The sequence below is a fragment of the Oryx dammah genome, unplaced genomic scaffold, assembly GCF_014754425.2.
Source record: "Oryx dammah isolate SB20612 unplaced genomic scaffold, SCBI_Odam_1.1 HiC_scaffold_27, whole genome shotgun sequence".
Classification (NCBI taxonomy): Eukaryota; Metazoa; Chordata; class Mammalia; order Artiodactyla; family Bovidae; genus Oryx; species Oryx dammah.
Window position 1 is genome coordinate 8,757,774 of NW_024070211.1, and position 27,449 is coordinate 8,785,222.

General features: G+C 44.5%; 2 protein-coding genes across 5 annotated transcripts; one reads left to right on the forward strand and one right to left on the reverse strand.

Moving 5' to 3' along the window:
• MTFR1L (mitochondrial fission regulator 1 like) lies at window positions 1-15,954 on the forward strand. 4 transcript variants are annotated; one of them, XM_040229665.1, is made up of 7 exons: window positions 1-128; window positions 3,104-3,247; window positions 3,657-3,761; window positions 6,504-6,613; window positions 7,046-7,257; window positions 8,513-8,834; window positions 12,786-15,954. In XM_040229665.1, the coding sequence occupies exons 2-7, from the start codon at window positions 3,233-3,235 to the stop codon at window positions 12,889-12,891; spliced, it is 870 nt and encodes a 289-aa protein (XP_040085599.1). In that variant the 5' UTR covers window positions 1-128; window positions 3,104-3,232; the 3' UTR covers window positions 12,892-15,954. The 4 variants fall into 4 exon arrangements, with proteins under 4 accessions (XP_040085599.1, XP_040085597.1, XP_040085600.1 ...); XM_040229663.1 differs by having other exon boundaries at window positions 43-156; XM_040229666.1 differs by lacking the exon at window positions 1-128 and adding an exon at window positions 948-1,315.
• LOC120855100 (aurora kinase A and ninein interacting protein) lies at window positions 14,674-27,446 on the reverse strand. The gene is made up of 3 exons (XM_040229709.1): window positions 27,273-27,446; window positions 17,188-17,329; window positions 14,674-15,744 (listed from the first exon to the last, which is right to left on the reverse strand). The coding sequence occupies exons 1-3, from the start codon at window positions 27,354-27,356 to the stop codon at window positions 14,897-14,899; spliced, it is 1,074 nt and encodes a 357-aa protein (XP_040085643.1). The 5' UTR covers window positions 27,357-27,446; the 3' UTR covers window positions 14,674-14,896.
• Window positions 27,447-27,449: the final 3 nt, after the last annotated feature.

Consider the following 27,449-nt stretch of genomic DNA (forward strand, 5'->3'; position numbering starts at 1 on the left):
CCGCTTCCGGAAGATGCGCGCGGCCGCGGCTCGGCGCGCAGCTGCAAGGGATCGCTTCCGGGGGGTGGGTCAGCGGAAGTGAGGGCGAGTGAGGCTGGGCGGCCCGCTGTGGTAGGAGGGGCCGTGAGGTGAGTGAATCCGGAGCCGCAGTCTGAGGTGAGACTAGGTCCGAGTGCCGCCCCGGAGCGGGAACGCGAGCGGGAGCGCGGCCCTCCGGCCCGGCGTGTCGCGCGGCCGAGTGCCGGGCGCCGTGCGCTGCCCAAGGCTGCTGGGCCCGCGCTGGTTCTCGGGGGAACTCGTGTTGTCCGCCACACTCGGCTGAGGGGAAACTGAGTCCCCGGGGGGCAGTTGCTCGCCCGAGTCACCCAGCCGCACCAGAGGCTTCTCGTTTCGGCCGCCTCCTCGCTTCCTCCGGGACCCGGCGCCGGGCCTTTGAGTTCATGGGCGCCCCCCCACTCCCGAGCCGAGGCGAGAGCTTGGCCGACCTTGACCCGGTCTGGTCGGGCTGTTGGGGGAGGAAGGGAGGCGTGTCCTGGGCAGAGGCCCCCGCGGCGGCTCCCCCTCCCCCGGCAGAGGACAGCGCTGAGCGCAGCGGCCTCGGCGGGGACCGGGATGATGCGGCCGGTCCCCGCTCAGGAGGTGCTGGGGGACCGTGTGTAAAAACACCAGGACAGCAGACCCGGAAAGGGCAGTGCGGGTTCGGAGGTGGTGGGAACCAGGCGCGCGGCCAGCGAGCCGTGGGGAGTTTTCTAAGCAGACACTTGTGCAGGGTTCAAGGCTAAGTCGGCGTTCTCGTTGGTTCGTTTCTTAACAAATGCTCGAGTGCCTGCCTGGTACGGAGCGGGCTCAGGGCTGTACCTGGAAGTCCCGCCCTTCGGACAAACTGCACAAACTACACCGTTATCTAGTTACTGCTGCTCCGGAGGAAACGCGGGACGCCGGTCCGGGAAGGGCAGGCAATGCTTCAGCTGAGCTCCAGGAGTAATTGAGAATGAGCTTGGTGAAGAGGCTGGTAGGGTTTCGAGCAGAGGGAATAGAGTAGACAGGGCCATTGAGGGGCTGCAAGGCCAGTGTGGGTGGAGGGCAGGGGAAGGCGGGTGTGGCGGTAAAGCATGCAGGGACCAGAGTGGAGAGGCCTTGTCGGCTGGGAGAGAAAGACAGGGAGGGCCTGCTGGCCATGCTGAAGAGGCTTGGTGTTATCTTCTTTGCTCTAGCAAGCATGAGGGGTTGAAGCTTGGCAGAGATCTATTCCCAACGTGTTCTAAAAAGAGGCCTCTGGCTGCCACGTGAGGATTAGGCCCAACCGAGTTTGGAGGTAAGTTTGGAGAGGTAGTGGCTGCAGTGACTGAAGTGAGAAACACAGGGAAGCACTGTTGTGTGGAGCTTGTGGCAGGCACTGACACTTAGCACAGAGCCTGGCACACCGAAGGACTTATAAAAAGTCTTGAACTTTGCTGAGAAGATGGAACCCGGGTTGGAGGCAGGAGGATCTGGACCAGACTTGGGTGCTTTCTACTGCCATGGCCACTAAGTGACCTTAAAGCAGTCCCTCTTTTTAGCTTCCTTTCCTCATGTGTCGCAGAGTAAATACCTCCTCTCTTAGAGGCAAAGAGAGACCCTCCAAGGGAGGTTTCTGGAAAGAGCTGGTTAGTCCAGCCTATCCCCTCTTCAGAGGCTGCCCTTGGCTCTGCACTGACTCCTTACCTAGAACATTCCCAGCCCTGGAGACCTGACCATTACCTGACATGCGCCCCCCCCATCCCCTACCTTTATGGCCTGACTATACTCTGTTCTTTATACATCTCTTCACCTTCTTTTCCTAGACCTGTGTTATTGTTGCTGTTTTCTTTCCCTTCTTAGCTCCTCTGAACTCACTATGGGGCCTTGGGGCCAGGGAACTGAACTCACCTGGCCAGCTGCCTGATGTGCCTTTCTTAGACAGTGATATTCAGCCTCTGGTAGAATTAGGTATTTGAGTCCTATCTCTCTTCTAGATTATGAGTTCCTTGAGAGCATGGCTGTGTCTTAACTCTTTGCATAGCCCCTACAGTGCGCAGCATAGGTCCTACAACAGAGCGAGTATTAAGTGTTTGATGAACAAGGGACTGAATGAGTTCATTGACTGCAACTGCTCACCATGCAAGGGGAGCTATGAGGAATCCGCCCATCTGTGTCTTGTTTCAACAGTTCATTAAGTACTTTAAAATCTTATTTCACTGATTGACCTTCTTAAGTATTAAGATTAAGTAACTTGCCTAAGGCTATTAAGCCAGTTGAAGGCTGAGCCAGGATAAAAAGCCAGGCTTCCCCAGTAGCCTGGTAGACTGAGTTTGGCCAGACTGGCTTCTTTCTCCCGTTGTCTGTTTCACTCACCTCTGCCCAGTGTAGTGGCCCAGCAGAGCTAGGCTGGGTGGCAGATGCTGGACTTTTTACATCTTATCCTCAGGAATGAATGTTGGACTTGGATGGCACCTACACTCTGCCTTTCCCATGAGCTTTTTTATCTACCAAAGGGTTCTATTTACATCGAAATTTGTTTTTATCTTATCGACTTAAAAAAATTTTTTAATTGAAGTATAGTTCATGTACAACATCATGTTTCTTTCGGGTATACAGCACAGTGATTCAGTTATACATATATATTCTTTAGAAGTTTTGCCTCAGGAAACCTAAGGACTCAGGAAGGCTCCCAGCTTTGGCCAAGCTCACATGGTGCATCTGAAAGGAACCTCTGATGGTCTGGATTTGTAGAAGCCCTGGTTGGGTGAGCGCAGCCTCTTTGGCCGGTTTTCTTCCCCTGGGAAACATCAGAGAAGCCTCACTGTTAGTCATGGGCTCCCCTGGTGGCTCAGATGGTAAAGAATCTGCCTGCAATGTGGGAGACCTGGGTTTGAGCCCTGGGTTGGGAAGATTCCCTGGAGAAGGAAATGGCTACCCACTCCAGGATTCTTGCCTGGAGAATCCCATGGACAGAGGAGCCTGGTGGGCTACAGTCCATGGGGTCGCAAAGAGTTGAACACGACTGAGCGACTAACACTGTAGGGCCTAGTTTTGTGGGACTTGTGTGGTAGCCACTGAGTCTTCTGTGGGGATTGTTTCACAGGAAGAGAAGTCTGGTGTTCCTTGAGATGGCCTGATATGAAGGCGTCACACTCTGTGCCTCCCCAAGCCTCTAGCGCTGCCCGGTGGCTGCCTTGTCCTTCAGGTGCAGGAGCCAGTTGAAACGTCAGGAATGGAAGCCAGTGTGGTAAGGGGCATTCCCAAGGCAAGGGTGTAGTGGGGAAGATTAAGCACTAGACCTGCTAAACTTCTATAGGAAGTTCTGAGATCCTCAATTTAACTCTTCCCCCACCCAGGCTTGGAATTGAAGGGTCCTGCCTTCCATCCCCTCCCTCCAGGCAGAACCAACTATGATATTGGGGCAGTTAGGGGGTCAGTGTGTTTCCATCACTCTGTGTAGTAGGAAGGGAGGGCCGCTAATTCCTCACCCTTTTCTCTGGATCCTCCCAGCATTTACTGTGCTTCAGCAGCAGCAGGTGTCCTCTTATGTTTCTGGCCAAGGTGAAGGTTGACTGCTGCTAAAGGGAAGGCAGGGGAGAGGATGGGGACAGCAGTTGGATTTTTTCTGAGGTTGTGGCTCTCTCTCTGTGCTTTAGACCATCCCAATCTGGCAAAATAAGCCGCATGGCGCTGCTCGAAGTGTAGTGAGAAGAATTGGGACCAACTTGCCCCTGAAGCCATGTCCCCGGGCATCCTTTGAGGTAAGTGAACTGGAAAATAGTGGCCCAGAGTGTACAGGGAGTGGTGCTGCTTCTGTGGCCCAGACTCCTTGGCATTGCCAAGACAGGTTGCTTTCCTGATCACATCTTCATTTTTCAAAACATATTTAACTGCTTTTAATGTATCCTGGTCACTGTGGCTTCCTGATTGCACACAAACCTGTGACCACAAGTCAAGCTTCCAGTCTGCTCATAAATTAATCATATTGCATCTTTGATGCCTCTGCTAAGCAACTCAGATTTCATCAGGCTCCAGCAATCCAGTGTATCAGAGTAGGCCAAAGGCCCCTGCTGAACTGGATCTCCAGACTAGCCATGTCTGTGCTCTGAGGTGTGTGCCTACAACCCTGGCAGGTCCCGTCACAGAACACTGAGTGCTGTGTGTGATTTTGAGATGAACTCTGCTTTTCTTTTAATATGGTGTTGTCACTCAGGGCTTCCCTGGTAGCTCAGACAGTAGAGAATCTACCTGCACCAGGAGGGACCCAGGTTTGATCCCTGGGTCAGGAAGATCCCTTGGAGAAGGAAATGGCACCCAGTATTCTTGCATGGGAAATCCCATGGACAGAGGAGCCTGGTGGGCTACAATCCACGGGGTTGCAAAAAGTCGGACACAACACTTAAACTGCTTTTCTTCACCAGCCCTAAGGCTTGCCCTGCTTAGCTACCTATTTACAGTATTTCCCTGATGTCTATTCCTCATCCTCCCTTTTCTAGCCAAGTTTAGCCGTTCCTTTACTGGGCTATTTCAGTCTCACCTCTGTACCCAGGGGGCCTTTAGCATTCACTGTATAGTAAGACTCCCCTGTACAATGGAAAGCTAAGTAGCATTTATTAGTCCTAGCTGCCTCCCTGTAAGAACTAATGGTTAAGCATCAGCTCCAAGTTAGATGCTTAAGGTCTGTGCCTTTGGGGAGCTGGAACACAAAAGAACTACTTCAGCTTTCTGCCTACACAAAGGAGACAGAAATATGTGCCTGAAAAGATGTAGGCCTGGGGCGAAACAAATGAAGGAGCTGAGTTTGTATATCGGATGCTGAGCTGCAAACTGTGTAGGAGCTTATCTGGAGTCTGAATTGGAATGGGTTTGGGGTTCGGTGCAGGGTGCTGTCTCTTGACACAGATTGCCAGTTATTGCCTAGGGCTGAATGTGGCCCTGGCTGCCTCAAGCATCGGGAACAAAGGGAAAGACAGCTCAGAAGCATGAGTCAGTCATGGTTGCCCCCACATTTGACTATAGCCTCTCCAGTCCTTTGGCTGGATGCTGCTGGGCAGAGATGATCAAGGGCACAGGCTCCCACAGAGCAGAAGTAGTATTAGTAATACCAGCTACATTTATTGAGCCCACACTGTGTGCCAGGCACTGTGCTAAGTACTTTATATTTGTTAACTCATTTAATTGCCAATAGCAGAGGAGCCCTCTGGCTAATCAAGGAAAGCAAATGGAGGCGTCCCCTAAATGGCCCATCTTAGCATTAACTCCTGCGTCATTAGCTCCTTTGTAACCTTGGAGCATCACTTCACTTCTGTGAGACCCAGATTCCCTATCAAAAAGTCAGACCTATCAGTTCCGGATCTACCTACTGAACAGTCTATAGCAGAAACATCTGAATTTAACTCATGTATAGGTGGATTTTTGAGAAACTGTCTCTAGATTTGTTGTAAATTGATTACCTTAAATATTTTTAAGGAAATCTTATTGATTTTTTAATTTACCCATATGAAAATATTAAATTATGAAAAAGGAAAGGGAAACAAGTTGCCTGTAATCACATAGTCATGACATGTTTTAGTTCTTTCCTGTCTTTTTCTAAGCATTTATTTTTCTTTGTTGTAAACAGAATATAATTGAACCTTCCTAATTTTTCATTTAACATGGTGTCACTCAATCTCCCTGTTCCCTAGTTGTTCATTTGGGTGGAGGAGCCATCTTAAGGAATTACATTATGATTCCTTTTGTCTAATTAGCTATTTTTTTTAATTTAAATAGTCAAATTATCAACTTTGTTTCTAACAGTGTTGCTATAACACGTAGATCCCAGTATGCTACAAAGGTGTTGTCAAGAGCTTGCCAGGAGAAATTTCCTGTTGATATAACAGATTGTCCATGTCCTTGCACCTGTATTCTCACAACCAGAAGGCTAGACAATTGGCATCTCTGTTAAAAAGTAACTTTTGCCAGTCCTACTGAAGACTTCTTTGCTCTAGGCAGGGGTCAGCAGAGGACCAGATAGTAAATATTTTAGGCTCTGGGCCATACCGGTCTCCATTACAGCTACTTACTTCTGCAGTTATAGCTTAAAAGCCATGACAGGTAAGACTTAAATGAGTGTGACTCTTTTTTTCCAGTAAAATCTTCTGATTGCTCTCCACCTTCCCATCGATGCTCCAAACTATAGCCAGACTAATCTTTTAAAACCTCACATCTAATCCTTACTTACTTGACCTTTCAATGGCTCATTATTTCAAAGCTCCTAATTCACTTTCCAGTCTCTCCCAACTCCCCACCACTCCATCCTATCCTGCCCAGCCATGCTGAATTATTTGTAATTTCACAGACTCTTTCTTCTGGCCTCTTATTCAAACTGCCTCCAACTGGGACCTCCTTTAGGAAGTCTTCCCTACACCCAGTGCTGGATTAGATGTTCCCCTACGTATTTTGCCCAGTTTCCAGTTGTCTCATCACGATGGCAGTAAATGTTAGTGAATTTTCCTTCCCCACAGACCCTGCCCAACATCTCTGACCTGTGTCTGAGGGATGTGCCCCCAGTTCCTACCCTGGCTGACATCGCCTGGATTGCTGCAGATGAAGAGGAGACTTATGCCCGAGTCAGGTAGCTGAGGCAGTAGCCTGCCGACTGGGGAATGAAAGAGTGAGATGGAGGGCAACAGGGGTGAGAGTAGAACCTGGCTGTGTTACTTTTATTTTTGAAGAGCAAGGAGATTAACCTCCTTTCTTTAATTTTTGGCTGCACTTGGGCTTGGTCGCTGTGCGCAGGCTTCTCATCGCAGTGGCCTCTCTTATTGTGGAGCATTGGCTCTGGGGGCATGGACTTCAGTAGCTGTGGCACACAGTTCAGTTGCCCTGCAGCGTGAGGAATCTTCCCAGATCGGGGTGCAACCCTGTTCCCTGCATTGGCAGGCAGATTCTTAATCACTGGACCACCAGGGAAGTCTGGCTATATAACTCTTGCAGGAGTGTATGACGGAATTTTGGAAGCAGTGCAGTGGCCCAGGTCTCTGACACTTGTCTCTCCCTGGTCCAGGAGTGATACACGTCCCCTGAGGCACACCTGGAAGCCCAGCCCTCTGATCGTCATGCAGCGCAATGCCTCAGTGCCCAACTTGCGTGGGTCAGAAGAGAGGCTCCTGGCCCTGAAGAAGCCAGCCCTGCCAGCCCTCAGCCGCACCACCGAGTTGCAGGATGAGCTGAGCCACCTGCGCAGCCAGATTGCCAAAATAGTGGCAGCTGATGCAGGTAGGAGCCCGAGCCAGGACCAAATAGCAGGCTGTTTGTTTTTGCTTAGCTTTTGGACAGGATAGGGATAAGAATGGTCCTTGATTCGGGGGTACTGGAGTCTAGGGCTCTGGAACTGCCCTAAAGCCTGGCTAGCCTGTATAACCTTTGGATGGTTTCTGTCAGCCATTTGGGGCAGACTGGTTGGGTTAGGAACAAAATCTTCACTTAATCTGGGGCCCCAGGCAGATTCCCTCCCTCAGCTACAAAAACCAACTCTCTTCCAAATGTCTTTTAAGATCATGTCTTCCATGAGTGCTCCATGAGCTTCCGGCTTTCCTTTTCAGTATGAGAAATAAGTGTTCCCTACCACTGAGAGATATGCTCCTTTGTAAGCATATTTTCCCTTTCCTTGCACTCTGACTTTCTACCAGAGACCACCTCTCCATCCCTCAGCCTTTCTGTCTGAAGTTAAGGGAAAATCACTGGGAATGGTTGGGCTGACCAGATGTAGGAAATACCAACAGGTGGATCTCTCCCAGGATGCTCAGTGTTTAACCCTCATATTCCTCCCATTCTCACTTTTTTGCTACTCATTGACTCAAAGTTGTAGCTCCCAAACCTTGTCAGTTGGTAGAACATGTGAAAATCATGGTTTTCTCTTTGAAATTTTATGTATTTAATTCCCTCATGTGGCAGTTTTATAGAGAAAATGGACTTGAATTTTCCATATATAGTTGTTTGCTACATATTTAATCATCCAAGAGACATGCTGAAGTAGTTTAGGAAAAATCCAAAAATATTCCCTAGAAACTTAGAAATTGAGGAAATTCTCTCCATTAAAATTTGGGAACTGGGAGAACTATCACCATTCTGGTTTTTGGCTGTAGAACAGTTCTTCTAGTCACAGATAGCTGTGTTTAAAGGCGCACAGTCAGAAGCACTGGCCTAGTTAGAGAAAAGGACAAATTCAGGCTGTGGTTCTACACTATTGCTTCAGTCTAAAAAGTGCTGTCCTTCCATTGCCCACTGCAAAATGGGAGCTTTGGGGAAGCAAGGCCTTTATGGGGTGGGTTTTTCTGCCCTTCTGAACACTGGAAAAGCGTAGTACTGCTACATCTTCTTGAGATCCTGAGAGGGGAAGGTAGTTGGAGGAACCCAGACTGTCACGGTGTCAGCCCAGGAAATGAATATTTGGTAGGCAGTGCTTGTGGGGAGATGTAACTGCTGTATTTTAGCCCCAGTGTCCATCCATGCCTATTGTTTTCTCTTTCAGCTTCGGCTTCTTTAACGCCAGATTTCTTATCTCCAGGAAGTTCAAATGTCTCTTCTCCCTTACCTTGTTTTGGATCCTCATTCCACTCTACAACTTCCTTTGTCATTAGTGACATCACCGAGGAGACCGAGATAGAGGTCCCTGAGCTTCCATCAGTCCCCCTGCTTTGTTCTGCCAGCCCTGAATGTTGCAAACCAGAACACAAAGCTACCTGCAGCTCATCTGAAGATGATGACTGCGTCTCTCTGTCCAAGGCCAGCAGCTTTGCAGATATGATGGGTATCCTAAAGGACTTCCACCGGATGAAGCAGAGCCAAGACCTGTAAGTATACATTAAGGAGCTTATGATGATCATTTTGGGGGGCGGGCAAAGGGGGCTGTGCTGGGTCTTCATTATTCCACTCGGGATATGGGATCTTCGTTGTGATATGTGGGATCTAGTTCCCTGACCAGGGATTGGACCCAGGCCCCCTGCATTGGGACCTCAGAGTCTTAGCCACTGAATCCCCTGTGCTGGTCTATTTACTGTTTAAGTTGCCTGTGGCCAATTATCCAATAGAAAGTAAATACTTACATAGTAAATCCTCATTAGTAGCAGTGTGTAATTTCATTCACAAAGCTTGCTGCCCGCTTGCTAGTGCCTAGGGACCCCAGTTTGAAAAAAGAGCAACACTTTAAATTTGGTTGGGATGGTCTAACCCAACCAACTGTTACTAAACAGAGGTTTAATAAGAAGGCTCATCTAATCCAGCTTCTGTCCTCCAGCGAGGCTTCACCACTTTGGTTTTCATACTGCTAGTAATAAGTGTCCCTGGGCCCCATCCTTCAAAGTACAGTTGCATAACAGTTATTTTAGTATCTCAAAAAAGTAGACTTGGTGGAAGGAGAATTCCCTTTAAACAATGGTCCATTATTCAAACCAACCCTGGAAACAGATTTACGAACAAAGCTTTTGACATGCCTAGTGCCTAACTCTGGCTGCCTATCAGAATTACTTGGGTTTGTTCAAAATGCACCTTAAACTTACCAAAGCAGAACACCCAAGGAGTAGAACTGTAGGTGTTTCTGATGGGAGTGTGAGGGGATCTGGGAAATACCTACCATGAGAAACTCATCTAGCAGAGAAGCCCTAGAGCTCCAGCCTGAGAGTCACCTGCTTGCGGTGTTTCTCTGCTGCATGAGACATACCAGAAGTGTTTATTTAAATGTAGATTCCTGGGCATTGAAATATTTGATATCTTAACCAGGTCAGGTATGCAGCTGTATTTTTTAATGCCGTTAAGCTGTTTTCAGTCTCTTCAATAAATGATGCTGGGAAAACTGGACAGCTATATGTAAAAGAATGAAATTAGAACACCTTCTAACACCATACACAAAGATAAACTCAAAATAGATTAAAGACCTAAATGTAAGGCTAGAAACTAAAAAACTCTTATTAGAGGAAAACAAGCAAAACACTCGATGACAGAAATCAAAGCAAGATTCTCTATGACCCACTTCCTAGAGTAATGGAAATAAAAACAAAAGTAAACAAGTGGGACGTGATTAAACTTAAAAGCTTTTGCACAGCAAAGGAGACTATAAGCAAGGTGAAAAGACAACCCTCAGAATGGGAGAAAATAATAGCAAATGAAACAACTGACAAAGGATCAATTTCCAAAATATACAAACAGCTCATACAACTGAATACCAGAAAAACAAACCACCCAATCAAAAAGTGGGGGAAAGACCTAAACAGACATTTCTCCAAAGAAGACATATAGATGGCTAACAAACACATGAAAAGATGCTCAACATTGCTCATTATTAGAGAAATGCAAATCAAAAATACGAGATATCACCTCACATCAGTCAGAATGGCCCTCATCGAAAAGTCTACAAACAAAATGCTGGAGAGGGCGTGGAGAAAAGGGAACACTCTTGCCCTGTTGGTGGGAATGTAAATTAATACAGCACTATGGAAGACGGTATGGAGATTCCTTAAAAACTAGGAATAAAACTACCATATGACCCAGCGATCCCACTCCTAGGCATATACCCTGAGGAAACCAAAATTGAAAGAGACACATGTATACCATTGTTCACTGCAGCACTATTTACAATAGATAGAACATGGAAGCAACCTAGATGTCCATTGAAGATGAATGGATAAAGAAGTTGTGGTACATATACACAGTGGCATATTAGCCATAAAAGAACACGTTTGAGTCTGTTGTAATGAGGTGGGTGAACCTAGAACCTATTATACAGAGTGAAGTGAGTCAGAAAGAGAAAGAGAAATACCTTATTCCACATACATATGGAATCTAGAAAAATGGTTCTGAAGAATTATATATAGGGCAGCAGTGGAGAAACAGACATAGAGAACAGACTAATGGACATGGGGAGAGGGGAGGAGAGGGTGAGATGGATGGAAAGAGTAACATGGAAACTTACATTGCCGTAAAAGAGATAGCCAACGGGAATTTGCTGTATGGCTCAGGAAACTCAAACAGGGGCTCTATATCAACCTAGAGGGGTGGGGTAGGGAAAGAAATGGGGGGAGGTTCAGAAGAGAGGGGATATATGTATACCTATGGCTGATTCATGTTGCAGTTTGACAGAAAACAGCAAAATTGTGTAAAGCAATTAGCCTTCAATAAAAAATAAAAATTGTTGGGTGGATGCAAATAAGCCAGTATCTGCAGACATGTAAATCTTACACTTCAGAATTATCCTTTGTTAAGTGCCCTAGTTACAGAACCCATCTGTGAACCTACAGATTAATCAGTCTGTAGCTACACATGAGTTAACTAGGGCTCAGACATTGTACATTGTTTGCTTATTCATTTATGCCATTAAAAATTATTTTGCCTTAAAAAAAAAAAAGCTGTTTTCAGGGCTGGGGAGGTGAGGGCTGCCTCCTGAAATGATAAAAGTTACTCTTAAAGGGACGGTGACTCGCCTCACACAAGATCCCTTTTTGTTTTCTGGTCCCATTTTGTTCTGAAAACTAGACAAGGGTGCTGGTAGTGGATCCTACGCCCTGTTCCTAGTCAGGCTGGTCACACAGACCCCCCAGTTCTTTGATTTCCAGCATTTCCAAATTCAGCTGCTGCTGCTTTCTTCTTCTGATCAGTATTTTATAGATTGACTCTCCAACTTTCTTACACTTGCCTCTTGTACCAATTAGATCTGTGATCCCCTACTGCTAAGCCCTTCTTCTCACTCATGCCCTGGGATCTTTTCTCCTTTGTTGATAGAAGGAGCTGGGTTGATGAGTAAGAATGGGAAAGTAGTCCTGTCCTCAAGGTTCAGAAATGTGACAGACTGAAGGCAGTTCCTCTTGGTTTGGTTTTCAAGGATTAATAATAATCTTAGCCCTTATATGACCAATAAAATGCCTTCATGAGGATGTATATATGTAAGTTCACTAGGATTTCAAGCAACTACTTTCCAGGAAGATATCTGAGGTCATCAGGTAATTTGAACCTACCCTAATCTGGAACTGGTTTTGCTCCCATGGGTCCCTTATAATGTGAACATTTAACTGTAAATGCTGGATTGCTTATAAGATAAAGCCAGAAGGTGGGATCATGAAATAGTAAAACCATGTCTAATTAAAAGGTGAGATCTGCAAGCTTGGTTTTAAACTCTGGACTCTTCACTTACTGACTAATGACTTTGGGCATAGTCATAACATTGCTGTGCTTCAATCTCATTGGTTAAAAAAAAAAAGGTTGTAATAGCTTCTATCTCATAAGAGTGTTGTGAGGATTAAATAAGATTGTATTCCAACACACAACACACTTCTCAGGACAGAATAAGTACTCAGTTCAGTCGCTCAGTCGTGTCCGACTCTTTGCGACCACATGGACTGCAGCACGCCAGGCCTCCCTGTCCATCACCAGCTCCCAGAATTTACCCAAACTTATGTACATTGAGTCGGTGAGGCCATCCAACCATCTCATCCTCTGTCGTCCCCTTCTCCTGCCCTCAATCTTTCCCAGCATCAGGGTCTTTTCAAATGAGTCAGCTCTTCACATCAGGTGGCCAGAGTATTGGAGTTTCAGCTTCAGCATCAGTCCTTCCAATGAACACTCAGGACTGATCTCCTTTAGGATGGACTGATTGGATCTCCTTGCAGTCCAAGGGACTCTCAAGAGTCTTCTCCAACACCACAGTTCAAAAGCATCAATTGTTTGGTGCTCAGCTTTCTTTATAGCCCAATCCATACATGACTACTGGAAAAACCAAAGTACTCAATAAACATAAGCTATTATTCTATTTCTAGGAGCCGGAGTTCACTGAAGGAGGAAGATCCTGCTGTTCTTATCTCTGAGGTCCTAAGGAGGAAGTTTGCTCTGAAGGAAGAAGATATCAGTAGAAAAGGGAACTGATATCACTCAGCTCTGCAACTCAGTCTCACGCTCCTGGAATTCCTTCAGTAGCTGCCTTCCTCACCGCAGATGTTTCTGCCCATCAGTTAAAAATCTGCAACAGTCTTGCTGAAAGCTAGAGCTTGGACTAAGAAGAGCTGCATTATATGTTTTCCATACTCAAAACTTAGAAGCTAAAGGACTGTTTTGAGCTGAGACACAGGTAATTATATACGCTGGAATGTCTCAATTTAAAGGGTGAGATACAACTTTCTGGTTTTTCCTTTCTCTTGTGTGAAAGTAGGTCCTAAATGAAAGACTGACTTCACTGCACTAGACCCCATAACTGGCCTCACCGAACACTTTGTGCCCAGCTGTCGCTCACTCTCAGCCGCTTCCTTGCAGCAGAGCAGGGCTGAGGGAAGGGGCTATAAATGTATGTGCACATTCACAGGGCAGGGAAAATCTTATGCTGCTCCATCATGAACTGACAGCAATGCCCAGCAGTCATTCTCTCCCTCTTCCCTGTCTTAACACTCACATGTAGAGGTTGGGCCACTGGACCAGCTGAGGCTTGGGATACTGCTGGGAGGCCTGGGCTGTTTTTTTCTTAAATATATTTTGTAATACTGTACAACCAAATCTACCCTCCAAGGCCCTGACGCCTCATTGGTTCCACTGATTGAAAGCTCTTTCTCTTCCATGGACTTTAAGCCCAGCAGGGAAGAGAAATGAAAAGGTGAATCTTCCAGGCCCTTGACGGCTCCTTTGCGTGGGGCCAAGGTTTGTACTTACTATGCCATGCATGACTCAGATGCCCTCAGGTCCTTTTCATTACAGTATGTATCCTGTGTTTGGGTTGAAGCATTACCTGACATTAAAGGAAGAATCTGGAGAGATACTGCGTTAGTTGTGTCCATCTCTTGAGTTGTGACCACCCAGTATCCCCCACAGGTATAGAATTCCTATTAACTTCAAGGTATATGAGCTTTTGTAAACAGGTTCCTGCCTTTATAGGAGGAAGCTTCTTCCCTAGGGAGCTTCTTGTTCCCTTTAGAAACACTTCTTAAAGCCAGTCCATCCTATAACTTGCACGCTTGCCCTTAGAGGCTTATTTTTAAGCCTCCTACGTACCACACCTGCAACATGGGAAACTGCTGCCCGGTGGATGATGTCTTGAACACAAATCGGTTTGGATTTGTGTTCAGATCAGACCCATGGCAGTGATGGAGCATTGCTTTTTCAAAAAAATGAAATTGGTAATGTTTTAGTTACCATCAGAGCCAGCTCTTAAACAGTCATTTGGATTCATAGTTTTACAAAGGGAGTTCTCTCCCACCTTGTAGCAGAAGAATGATACAGTCACATTTAGATCATTATAAGTCAGCCCTTTTCAGGGAGATGTTTAAACATATATAACCTTAAAATACTGTAAAGTTACCACAAAAATAAAATAACAAAACTACCTAATCATTCTACTTCTCTGTCTATCCTCCCTGCCCCTGTATGCCTGGGTCTGGGAGAATTGCCTCATCACTCAAAAAAGTCAAGAATAATGGTGACAAGCTTAGGTTGAATGGGTTAAATTACAGCCAAAGATTAGAAAAACACATATCCATAAGCAGCAGCTTCCAAGTCAGAAGCATCTAAAAGGGCAAAGAGGTCCCTCTGTGCAGGCTGCGTAGCAGGCTCTCGTGGAGGGATGAGTACCTGCCCTGCCCCTTCAGTGCTCACCACAACTCATGCAGGGAATTCACCAGCCACCTCATCCTCAGGGCAAGACATGAAGCCAATCACACTGTCTCAACAAGTGGTACCACCTGCTTTATTGACACAAAGAAAATGCTCAGTAACAACAGCCTCATCCCATGCTTCCCTCCCACCAAAGATCATTCTCCTGAATGACCTTTCTAAAACAAAAATCTTACATTGCCCTACTCAAACATACTCACCCCTTGAAGATGTTTTCTTATATGTCATTTCTAGGTACTTTTAGAACCAAACACCCAAACCCTCACAAAGACATTTAGGCTTGGTGCCTGATAACTTGATTACCTTCAGAGTCCTCGGTAAAGAGCAAATCAGGCTGCAGATTGAACTGGGTGGTCCTGTCCTGGCACTGAGCCCAAAGGCTATTAGGGACCTGCCCACAGCCCTGATTTTGGTCGTTGGTTACATCTCGGAAAGGAGCTCTAGAGTTGTGGGCAATGACCCGCTGGCCCTGAGAATCCTCGGTGAAAAGCTGACTCCAGGAATCCTTGTCATTCCTTTCACTGTCCCAGGAAAACTCAGGAATAGGGCAAGAGCTTTGTTTCACTGCTTTCGTGTTTGCTCCGTGCCGGGAATCCTTGTATGTCTGAAGGACAGGGGCCTGCCTGCTGCTTTTGGCAGACACATTTTCCCAGTTAGTCTTATCCAAGAGCTGATGGCCCTTGTGCCCAGTTGTTTCACTGTGTCTTTCCACACTCTGATAATTATTTTTCTTAGATCCATGAAGCCATTCCCTTTCACAGGAAGAATCCTCTCCCTCTTTTTGGTCCAGCAAGCAAGAACTCTCCAGGTCTTGGGTGAAGGAGCAGGCCAGTGAGGCCTTACTCTCTCTAGCACAGACTGAGGTATCAGGCCGGAACAAAGACAGCACAGTCAAGTATGGGGTTCCTATTCCATGGTGGCAAGAAGCTTTCAGAAACTGAGGAGAAAGTCTAGCTTCCTGGATGTCTGCAGGGGTTGAAGTGGCTAACGGGGGTGCCGTGAAGTCATCCCGCAAGCCCTGGGTCAGATGTTCCAACTGGGCTGCGTCTTCCTTAGACTCTTTGTTGGTCCAACTTTCTGTATGAGATGAAACACTCTTCTGGTCAGCACCGTTTGTCTTTCCTAGTAAAACAGATGAACACATTTTATTCTGCAGGAAAACTCCACCTGAGTAGGATTCAGGTGGCTTTTTCTGTAATCAATATTGGCTTCCATACTACCTTTGATCTTCCTGCTTTCAATCTCTAGTCTAAAACACAGCTCTTATATTCCCCTTCTCAAATATATGGGTGCTTGCTTTGACCTACCTAATAAACATGGCATATAATCAGACCACAGCCTACTCTTCACATTTTCATATTATGGGTTTGTGTAACACAATAGGGCAGATCAGTTTTGCTTTTGTTTTTTATTTAACATGTAGTTTCTTATGAATAGTGATGCTGGCCAAATATTACTCCTGGATATTATCCTTTGAGAAACATGTTCAATATATACCATTTTTGTAAAGTCTCACAGATCACATTAACCAGCCAACTCAGAAATCTGCTGACAGAATGTAGGTCTCCCGCTCCCCAAATATTTCATGGAAAATGGAATAAAGATACAATTATTTGCTAAGTCAATCAGTAGAAAGGACAAAACTATTAGTGTCCAGCCTGTATGTTTTATCAGGTGTGGAATGGATCCTGTCTGCCTTAAGGATAAATGTAACATGAAATTCCTACTCCCCCACAAATGATGCCAAGATCTAATTATAAACAAAGCTGATAACTTTCTTCTTTCCTTCTCCAAGAAATATACTACAGAAATTGTTTTTTAAAAGCGTTCTCAACTTTTTCTAAGATTTCAATACAGACTATATAAGAATTTTGAATTGGAAAGTGGTTTTGAAAAAATCTGCACTCTTTGCTTAAAGCAAAAGATTGTTTTAAGTTTTTGTTTCTGGTAGGGAGAAAGCATTTTGAAGGCTTAGGCAAAGCAGTCCTGGGAATGGCACCAAGAATTAGAACTCTTCCCAGCACCCTTCAACTGACAAGAATCCTGCTGTGTAAGCCCCAGCCTGCTCTGAGGCAGCTGGTCCCCAAAGAGAAACATGCAAACAAAGAATTGCCAAGGAATGAGACACAAGTCAACTTTATGCCAAGCTTTCTAAGAAAAAAACACCTTTGAAATTTGATTAATTTGAGAAGCTTCATCTAGACATAGCAATTATCAATTAATCTTATACAGACTACTAACTGTGGCCAATCCAAGACATATACCTTACTAATGGCTCCCCTCTGCACCCCCAATCCTCAAGTATACCTTTCCTCACTGCTCTGTCAAAGAATACCAGTGTTTAATTTTAGACTGTGATAAACAGAACCAGAAAAGCATGTTTATAAAAGCACGTATATATTGCTTTCCAAAAGACGATGTTTTCTTGTGCTTTATAACTCGTCTAATACGTCAGCTAAGTTTAACACAAAGCACTAGTGACACCACTTCTCATAAATGTTGCAGCTTGGAAAAGTGAGTGCACTCCCTTTTGCACCCTGATGGCTTTCAGTGTGCTCACCATACCTGGCTGCAAGGTGAGGAAGGAAGCAATGCTGGTCTGCCGAGTGCCTGCAGATGGACAGCTTCTTTGAGTAAAAGAAATTTTAGCTTTTCTCTCTCCAGGAAGGAGTGTTAACATTTTGGTGCTTGACTTGATTAAATGTGTCTAAGGAAGGGGAGAAAAAGAATAATAGAAACAATTAATATCAAGACAGCTCAGACAGGAAAGACTCAATAACACCAGTTGCCCTCTTGGAACCACACTAGATCTTTTGGACTCCACACATAAACGCTTCTCTAGTTTTGGCTGTACATCACCTTCCACCGTTTTCTGCCATACTGATGGTGTCTGTTTTTCCTCAAGAATCATATATTCAATTGTAGCCCATTCTTTGTGCTTCCCTGTAGAAATCATCAGGCTGACTGAAAAAACAGGATCTGTTGAAGGGATTCCACAGAAGATATTCTCTCCTTTATACTTAAAGATAATTTATGATTCTACAGCAGCAGCAGTTGATTCATTTTCAATAGTTATCAAATAGTCACATAGTGTTTTAACAGCATGGCTCCCAAGTCACACAGCTGCTCAAATCAACACCAGTTTTGCCACAGCCCATTAGCTGCATGACCCTCTAGAAGTTGTTTGATCTCTGTATCATTCTCATCTGTGAAATGAAGACAATAACAGTACCAAGCCCACAGGGCAGTTAGGAGGATTTGGTGAGTTAATTCATATAAAAGGCTTACACAATTCTCATACATAGACAACATTTAATAATAGTTGGCTGTTAAGAAGAATGAGATGGCTGGATGGCATCACTGACTCAATGGACGTGAGTGAGTGAACTCCAGGAGTTGGTGATGGACAGGGAGGCATGGCATGCTGCAATTCATGGGGTCGCAAAGAGTCGGACACGACTGAGCGACTGGACTGAACTGAAGAAGAAGAGCAATGAAGCAGCACAAATCTCACTACACTTAGACTCATCGCATGCTCCTTTGTGATTTGATTTTGTTTCTATTTGCTTGTTGTGGAATGCCCAAAAAGTAGGGAAAGTAGGATTATATTAAATTTGGCTGTGAAAGTCAAAGACAGAATGAGATTTGCCAATATCCATGTACCAATTTCACGTACTGTTGAAGTGTTCAGTCGCTCAGTCGTGTCCGACTCTTTGCAACCCCATGACTCTTTGCAACCCCATGAATCGCAGCACACCAGGCCTCCCTGTCCATCACCAACTCCCAGAGTTCACTCAGACTCGCGTCTATCGAGTCAGTGATGCCATCCAGCCATCTCATCCTCGGTCATCCCCTTCTCCTGCCCCCAATCCCTGCCAGCATCAGAGTCTTTTCCAATGAGTCAACTCTTCGCATGAGGTGGCCAGAGTACTGGAGCTTCAGCTTTAGCATCATTCCTTCCAAAGAAATCCCAGGGTTCTCCTTCAGAATGGACTGGTTGGATCTCCTTGCAGTCCAATGGACTCTCAAAAGTCTTCTCCAACACCACAGTTCAAAAGCATCAATTCTTCGGCGCTCAGCCTTCTTCACAGTCCAACTCTCACATCCATACATGACCACAGGAAAAACCATAGCCTTCACTAGACGGACCTTAGTCGGCAAAGTAATGTCTCTGCTTTTGAATTTGCTATCTAGGTTGGTCATAACTTTTCTTCCAAGGAGTAAGCGTCTTTTAATTTCATGGCTACTTGAAGGATTTTGAGCATTATCTTGCTAGCATGCAAAACAAGCACATTTGAACAGTAGTTTGAACATTCTTTGTCATTGCCTTTGAGATTGGAATGAAAACTAACCTTTTCCAGTCCTGTGGCCACTGCTGAGTTTTCCAAATTTGCTGGCATATTGAGTGCAGCAGTTTAACAGCATCATCTTTTAGGATTTGAAATAGCTCAGCTGGAATTTCATCACCTCCACTAGTTTTGTTTGTAGTAATTCTTCCTAAGGCCCACTTGACAAGGAGACACTTGCTCCTTGGATGAAAAGCTATGACAAACCTAGACAGCATATTAAAAAGCAGAGACACAACTTAGGTCCATATAGTCAAAGCTATGGTTTTTCCAGTAATCATGTATGGATGTGAAGAATTGGACCACAAAGAAGGCTGAGTGCCAAAGAAAATGATGCTTTCAAACTGTGGTGCTGGAGTATACTCTTGAGAGTCCCATGGACTGCAAGGAGATCAAACCAGTCAATCCTAAAGGAAATCAAAATATTCATTGGAAGGATTGATGCTGAAGCTCCAATACTTTGGCCACCTGATGCAAAGAGCCGACTCATTGGAAAAGACCCTGACTGGGAAAGATTAAGGCAGGAGAAGGGGACGACAGAGGATGAGATGGTTGGACAGAGTTGGATGGCAACACTAACTCAACAGACATGAGTTTCAGCAAACTCCAGGAGACAGTGAAGGACAGGAAAGCCTGGCCTGCTGCAGTCTATGGGGTCGCAAAGCTGGACACAACTTAGCAAATGAACAACAATGTACCAATTTGGAAGTAGGCCTGAAATTTGAACCCATGTTATTAATTCTAGCCCAAAGTTGACATCATTTTAACATTTGGAAAATCCTGGGCATAAAATTCATAGACTTGTAGTATTAGTATAGAGTATTTCCTTCCACCATACAAAACTAGAAAACTGAATCAGATGCAGAAACAACTGATTTTGGATGATGGACAACAGGCAGTGCAGGACTGTGATCCCTGAAAGCAGGAAAAATAAGGTGAATCCTGGATCGCCCTAGGTAGCACTTGTCAGATTGTATTGTATGTAGAGAGATACCCAGGCAGAGCACTGCAGTCTTGATGAATTGAGCAGGCTGAGACTGGAATTTGGGGAAAGATGAGGTGGCTGGGATTTGCAGCACAGAGAAGCACATCCAGAAATCTACATAGAGAGCCCTTCAGTTCATTACTGAAAACAAACCCACCTGTGTGGTAGGCAAAACCCCATGAGGTCAGATAAAAAATGCCAGGAAGTGCAAGATGAACAATTCCTAGAGCTCACACAGGGCTGGGAGGGTTCTCACTAGCCATAGAAGAAACACTTTTTTTTTAAATTGGAGTATAATTGCTTTCCAGTGTTGTTAGTTTCTGCTGTACAACTAAGTGAGGAGTGAAAGTGTTAGTCGCTCAGTTGGGTCTGACTCTTCATGACCCCATTTATTGTAGCCCACCAGGCTCCTTTGTCCATGGAATTCTCCAGACAAGAATACTGGAGTGGGTGGCCGTTTCCTTCTCCAGGGAATCTGCCTAACCCAGGGACAGAACCCAGGTCTCCTGCACTGCAGGCAGATTCTTTACTGTTTGAGCCATATAACTCCTCCCTCTTGGACCTCTCTCCCACCCACACCCCTATCCCACCCATCTAGGTCATCACAGAGCACCAAGCTGATCTCCCTGTAGTATACAGAAGGTTCCCATCAGCTATCTGTTTTACACGTGGTAGTGTATGTATGTCAATCCTAATCTCCCAGTTCATCCCACCCTCACCTTATCCCTGTGTCCACACATCCATTCTCTACATCTGCATCTCTGTTCCTGCCCTGGAAATAAGTTCATCTGTACCATTTTTCTAGATTCTACATATATGTGTTAATATATGATACTTGGATTAAAGACTTAAATGTACGACCAGAGACTATAAAACTCTTAGAGGAAAACATAGGAAATATACTCTGACATGAACCACAGCAAGATCTTTTTCAACCCACCTCCTAGAGTAATGAAAACAAAAACAAAAATAAACAAATGGAACCTAATTAAACTTAAAAGCTTTTGCACAGCAAAGGAAACCATAAATAAGATGAAAAGACAACTCTCAGAATGGGAGAAAATATTTTCAAACAAAGCAACAGACAAAAGACCAATCTCCAAATTACACAAATGGCTTATGGAGCTCAATTAAAAAAAAAAAAAATCAAAAAATGGATGAAAGACCTAAAGACACATTTCTTCCTAGAAAGACCTTTTTAACATCAGTGACATTTAGCAGAATTAGTAGAAGGATCACCCCTTAGCAATTCTAAACTGGCCCCAGAACAAAAACTATTCCAAACCTGTCCTGCTATTGTTTTTCAGTCACCAAGTCATGTCTGACTCTTGGCAACCCCATGGACTGCAGCACCATCCCTCACCATCGCCCAGAGTTTCCCCAAGTTCATGTTTGTTGAATCAACCAGTCCTAACAAAGCTTAAAAACAAGCTGACTAGGACTTCCCTGGTGGCTCAGTGGTGAAGAATCCACCTGCCAATGCAGGAGACATGGATTCGATTCCTGATTCAGGAAGATACCACATGCCAAGGAACAACTAAGCCCATGCGCCACAACTACTGATTGAGCCTGTGCTCTAGAGCCCAGGAGCCGCAACTACTGTAGCCTGTGCACCCCAGAACCCATGCTCCACAAGAGAAACCACAGCAAGGAGAAGCCCTCAACCGCGACTAGAGTAGCCTCCACTCTGCAACTAGAGGAAAAGTCAATGTATCAGTGAAGACTAGCACAGCCAAAAATAAATATAAATGAATACTTTTTTTAAAAAAAGAGCAAGGTGATTAGCAAGTAACTACCTGCCAAAACAAATTTCAATATTCTCTAAAGACAACAAAATCCAGACTCCCAGCAATGTAGAACCATGGTCGAGCACCCAACAAAACATTGCTAGATATGTGAAATGCAGGAAAATAACCCATAATGGGGAGGTGGGGGTGGAGTGGGGGATCAGTTAATGGAAACAGACTCAGAAAAACCAGGGATGACTGGGAATTCCCCGGCAGTTTAGTGGTTAGGACTTTACCCTTTCACTGCTGAGGACCTGGGTTCACTCCCTGGTCAGGGAACTAAGATCCAGGGAACTGCAAGCTGACCTTTTAGGCCCATATGTATGTATGTATGCATGTGTGTGTGTGTGTATGTATATATATATAAAAAAGATGACAGAATTAGCAAACTTTAAATATGCTCAAGGATTTAAAGGAAAATGTGAAAATAATGAAAGAAATAGAAGTTATGAAACATTCACTAGATGGGCTTAATAGATTATAGAGACTACAGGAAAAAAAAAAAAAAAACACTGGGACCTGAAGTTATAACAATATGAACAATCCAAAATGAAGCAGAGTGAGAAACTGAAAAGAGTAAATTCTTAATGGTCTATGGAGCACACATATAACAAGAAGTCCAAAAAACAAGATGAAAGACAGCAGAAAATATACTTAGAAATAATAGCCCCAATTTTTTCAAGTTTGCTGAAAACTACAAAAAACTGTAATTGTCTTTTTCAAAGATGGCCAATAAAAAGTACCCAAGTACTGCATTTTGGACCCAGATAACCACGATGGTGTGATCACTTACCTAGAGCCAGACATCCTGGAATGTGAAGTCAAGTGGGCCTTAGGAAGCCTCACTACGAACAAAGCTGTAGAGGTGAAGGAATTCCAGCTGAGCTATTTCAAATCCTAAAAGACGATTCTGTGAAAGTGCTGCACTCAATATGTCAGCAAATATGGAAAACTCAGCAGTGGCCACAGGACTGGAAAAGGTCAGTTTTCGTTCCAATCCCTAAGAAAGGCAATGCCAAAGAATGTTCAAACTACCACACACTTGTACTCATTTCACATGCTAGCAAAGTAATGCTCAAAATTCTCCAAGCTACGCTTCAATAGTACGTGAACCAAGAGCTTCCAGATGTTCAAGCTGGATTTAGAAAAGGGAGAAGAATCAAAGATCAAATTGCCAACAACTGTTGGATTATCGAAAAAGCCAAGAGTTTCAGAAAAACATCTGCTTCATTGACTACACTAAAGCCTTTTACTGTGTGGATCACAACAAACTGGAGAATTCTTCAAGAGATGGGAATATCAGACCACCTTTCCTCCCTCCTGAGAAACCTGTATGCAGGTCAAGAAGCAACAGTTAGAACCAGACATGGAACAACGGACTGATTCCAAATTGGGAAAGGAGTACGTCAAGGCTGTATATTGTCACCCTGCTTATTTAACTTATATGCAGAGTACATCATGCAAAATGCCAGGCTGGATGAAGCACAAGCTGGAATCAAGATTGCAGGGAGAAATATCCATAACCTCAGATATTCAGATGACACCATCTTTATGGCAGAAAGTGAAGGAGAACTAAAGAGCCTCTTGATGAAGGTGAAAGAGAAAAGTGAAAAAGCTGGCTTAAAACTCAACATTAAAAAAATGAAGATCAAGGCGTCCAGTCCCATCACTTCATGGCAAATAGATAGGGAAACAACAGAAACAGTGACAGATTTTATTTCCTTGGACTCCAAAATCACTGCAGATGGTGACTGCAGCCATGAAATTAGAAGACACTTGCTGCTTGGAAGAAAAGCTATGACAGGAATGGGCAAATTCAGTTCAGATGACCATTATATCTACTACTGTGGAAAAGAATCTCTTAGAAGAAATGGAGTAGCCCTCATAGTCAACAAAAGAGTCCAAAATGCAGTACTTGGGTGCAATCTCAAAAACGACAGCATGATCTCTGTTCGTTTCCAAGGCCAACCATTCAATATCACAGTAATCCAAGTCTATGGCCTAACCACTAATGCCGAAGAAGCTGAACAGTTCTATGAAGATCTACAAGACCTTCTAGAACTAACACCAAAAAAAGATGTCCTTTTCATAATCAGTTCAGTTGCTCAGTCGTATCCGACTCTACAACCCCATGAGCTGCAGCACACCAGGCTTCCCTGTCGATCACCAACTCCTGGAGCTTGCTCAAACTCATGTCCATTGAGTCAGTGATGCCATCCAACCATCTCATCCTCTGTCATCCCCTTCTCCTCCTGCCTATGTAAACTCAATTTATTACTTTGCATATAACCATTTGTCTCAAAAACTTATATAACCTTGCCTTGACCTCTATAGGAGGAATAGTCCTCAGAGCTTTCTGAAAAACTGTCTCCCAGATTATAATCCTCAAGCTGGACCAAATAAAATTTCCCCTTTCTTTCTTAAATTGACTATTAATTTTTCATTGACACTTGACATTAAAACTCATTCAGGCCTATTGGATAGCTAATCTAGGAAGAAGCAGGATTCCTGTAAAAGGGAATCTTTAGGACTTTGCTTTGGGCTGGAAATCTTAACATCAGAGGAACAGGAACTAGTGGAAGAACAAAAGTTTATAAAAGTATCTTTAGGAATAAAATACCAAAGTAGCTTTAGGAATAATGGCGTCAGTGACTACAGTCATAAGGTCCTGCTACTGCTAAGTCACTCCAGTTGTGTGTCTCTGACTCTGTGCCACCCCAGAGATGGCAGCCCACCAGGCTCCCCCGTACCTGGGATTCTCCAGGCAAGAACACTGGAGTGGGTTGCCATTTCCTTCTCCAATGCATGAAAGTGAAAAGTGAAAGTGAAGTCGCTCAGTTGTGTCCGACTCTTTGCGACCCCATGGACTGTAGCTTACCAGGCTCCTCCATCCATGGGATTTTCCAGGCAAGAGTACTGGAGTGGGGTGCCATTTCTGGCCTCCAGAAATCAGAGGAAAGTAAAGGGCCTAGAGATCCTGGAGAGAGGACTCCTGCCATGCACCAGATCAACAGACAAATGTTTTCATCATAACATCATCAAAGGAAAAGGTATGATTTGGAGTGTCAGAGTTACAGACATAGAAACAAATATTGATTCTCCTCTTCCCTGAGGGATATTCCCTTTTTCTCTCCTAGCTCTCTTCTACTTCTCTTTCTAAATTAAACTGGTACACAGATTTCCCATCCACCTCACATAAATCAAGAATGTATTTATTCTAAAAGTATGAAAGGCTTATTCTTAACTCCAGAAGTAAAAAACACCCATTGCACATTTTGGTCATTTTTGATAAATATGTTTATTTCCCTACCACCCATTAATTAGCCTTTTCCCCTATATGTGGGGATAGATAGCATTCTATCTATGCTATAATATGATAAAACTCCTATTTTTGGAGCATACTCATTCACACACTAGAGAAGAACAAAAAAGTTGACAAGCAAGCAAGATAACTTTGCTAATTCAACAAACATAGTTAACAAAAAATACAAGGCTGACACAGACTTTCTCTCAAGAACTCCTGTGCTACAGGAAATATGTTTCAGATTTCTGAAGTGATCTACATTTTAACCACTAAATAGAAGAAAGAGACTTCTGTATTTACTAAACAAGGTTACATGTTTCGTGTTCTTAATTTTAAAAACATACATTCTTTAACAAGTTATCTCATTTCTAGAAATTGATCCTGCAGACGATTTATTTGCATATGTACAAAAGGACGTGTGTATAAAACTCTTCATTTCATAAGTGTTTTAATAGCAAAAGATTAGACAGCTTCTTATCAAGAAAAGACTGGTAAACATAAATACTATATATACTTGCGGGCTTCCCTATGACTTACACAGTAAAGAATCCGCCTGCAATGCGGGAGACCTGCGTTTGATCCCTGGGTCGGGAAGATTCCCTGGAGGAGAGCATGGCAATCCACTCCAGTGTTCTTGCCTGGAGAATCCTCATGGACAGAGGAGCCTGGCAGGCTACAGTCCATGGGGTCACAGAGTCGGATGTGAGAGAGTCGGATGTGACTGAGCGACTAAGCACAGCACATATATACTTGCGATGGCTGAACCGTGTATTCCAAAATTCGTATGTTGAGGCTCTAATACCCACATGACATTATTTGGCCACCTATGCTCTCTCACACTCTTTAGATCTCATCTACTCCTGTTTGCCTCACTCTGCTTCAGCAACACTCGCCTTGGGCTTCAGGTCAAGTACACGCATATATCTCTGTCTCTCTCTACACACACACACACACACACCAAGAAACGACCACTTGAGGACACAAGAATAAGGCAGCTGTTTTCAAGCCAGGAAGTCCTCACCAGAATCCAACCATACTGGCACCCTGATCTCAGACCCAGCCTCCAGAACAATGAAAAAATTAATTCTGTTGGTTTAAGCCACCCAGTCTATGGTATTCTGTTATGGCAGTCCAGCTGACTAAGACATTATTATTGCATATAATGGATACTATTTCATAACAGAATGCTATGTAGTCCTTAAAATGAATGAAGCAGCTTTCTGTGAGCCATATGAAATAATCCTTAAGATACAGTGAGTGAAATAAGCAAGCTGCAGAACAATATATATGATGCTACTATTTAAAAGAATATTTATGCATTTGCTTGTAGAGGCACAGATTATCTCTGGAAGGTTACCCAAGAAAGTTGTGGCCTCTGAGACAAGGAAAAGTTATAAATGTTAGCTATTTCACCGCATATGTTAAACATATTACTACATACATTACATATATTACTACTACATAGAACTGTACCAAACAAAATAACTCGTCGGAAATATTCAGCACAATGTCCGGCTTAAAATGCTCAATAAACAGTAAATATTATTATCTCATACTTTTGTTTCTTTTAATGACTAACAGAATCTTGCATATGTGCCAAACCTGTGTGTGATTTCCAATTCTCCGAGTTGGTTGAACCTGGCTTAATTAATCTCACCTCAGTCTCCTTACTCCCATAAAGTGATGATACAAATAACACATATTAAATACTTAATACAGTATGTGACATCCACTGGATGCTATTTTTCTGTTTTTCCTTTCTTCTATTTTTTTCCCCCTGAAGTTACCAGTTCTGGGCAGCGGACCCTCCCGGCGAGAACTTCCCTTTGCATACGCACCCACCCCTCCGCGTACTTGAGCCTCTGCTACCTTCCCGCAGGGATTCTACGTTAAGGAGCCTGTCCGCGCCATTACGCTCCTCAAAGCAAATTTTCTCTCCAACCTCTCCCTCACCTCGAAGACTCGCTGTCCCAGCCTCTTCACATGCCGCCCCACTCAGCCTGCCTGTGAGCCTTCCTACCCCATTTCCTTCTCTCCACTCTTCCCAAATCCCATTCTTCAGCCTTTTCCAGACTCCAACCCCTCTCTCCCCTCAACTGCCAAATATGTTCGTTCTCGCCCCCCGACTCTACCTCCATCATCTCCAGGTTCACCCAAAAGGCTCTCTTCACACACCTTTGGGCCCCTAGGCCCTCCCGAACCACCCTCTCTCCCCCGCAACGACTCACCTGCGCTTTCCGCCTCTTCAGCGCCGCGGCGTCCAGCCACACGCCGCAGGCCTCCTCCTCCTTCTCCGGGTCTCTGCGCCTCATGGCCGCTGAGAAGACCAAGCCAACGGGACACCCGCTGGAAGCTCGAGCCACCTCACGCAACCGCCATCAGAGACACTGCAGACTTTCGGATCT

Coding starts and splice junctions, on each gene's coding strand:
- LOC120855100 (XM_040229709.1), bottom strand. CDS start 27,356: ATGAGGCGCAGAGACCCGGAGAAGGAGGAGGAGGCCTGCGGCGTGTGG. Junction 17,330..27,272: donor TGAAGAGGCGGAAAGCGCAG/GTGAGTCGTTGC, acceptor CCCCTTCCTTAG/ACACATTTAATCAAGTCAAG. Junction 15,745..17,187: donor CTTCCTCACCTTGCAGCCAG/GTATGGTGAGCA, acceptor CTGTTTTACTAG/GAAAGACAAACGGTGCTGAC.
- MTFR1L (XM_040229665.1), top strand. Junction 3,762..6,503: donor GTCCCCGGGCATCCTTTGAG/GTAAGTGAACTG, acceptor CCTTCCCCACAG/ACCCTGCCCAACATCTCTGA. Junction 7,258..8,512: donor AATAGTGGCAGCTGATGCAG/GTAGGAGCCCGA, acceptor TTTCTCTTTCAG/CTTCGGCTTCTTTAACGCCA.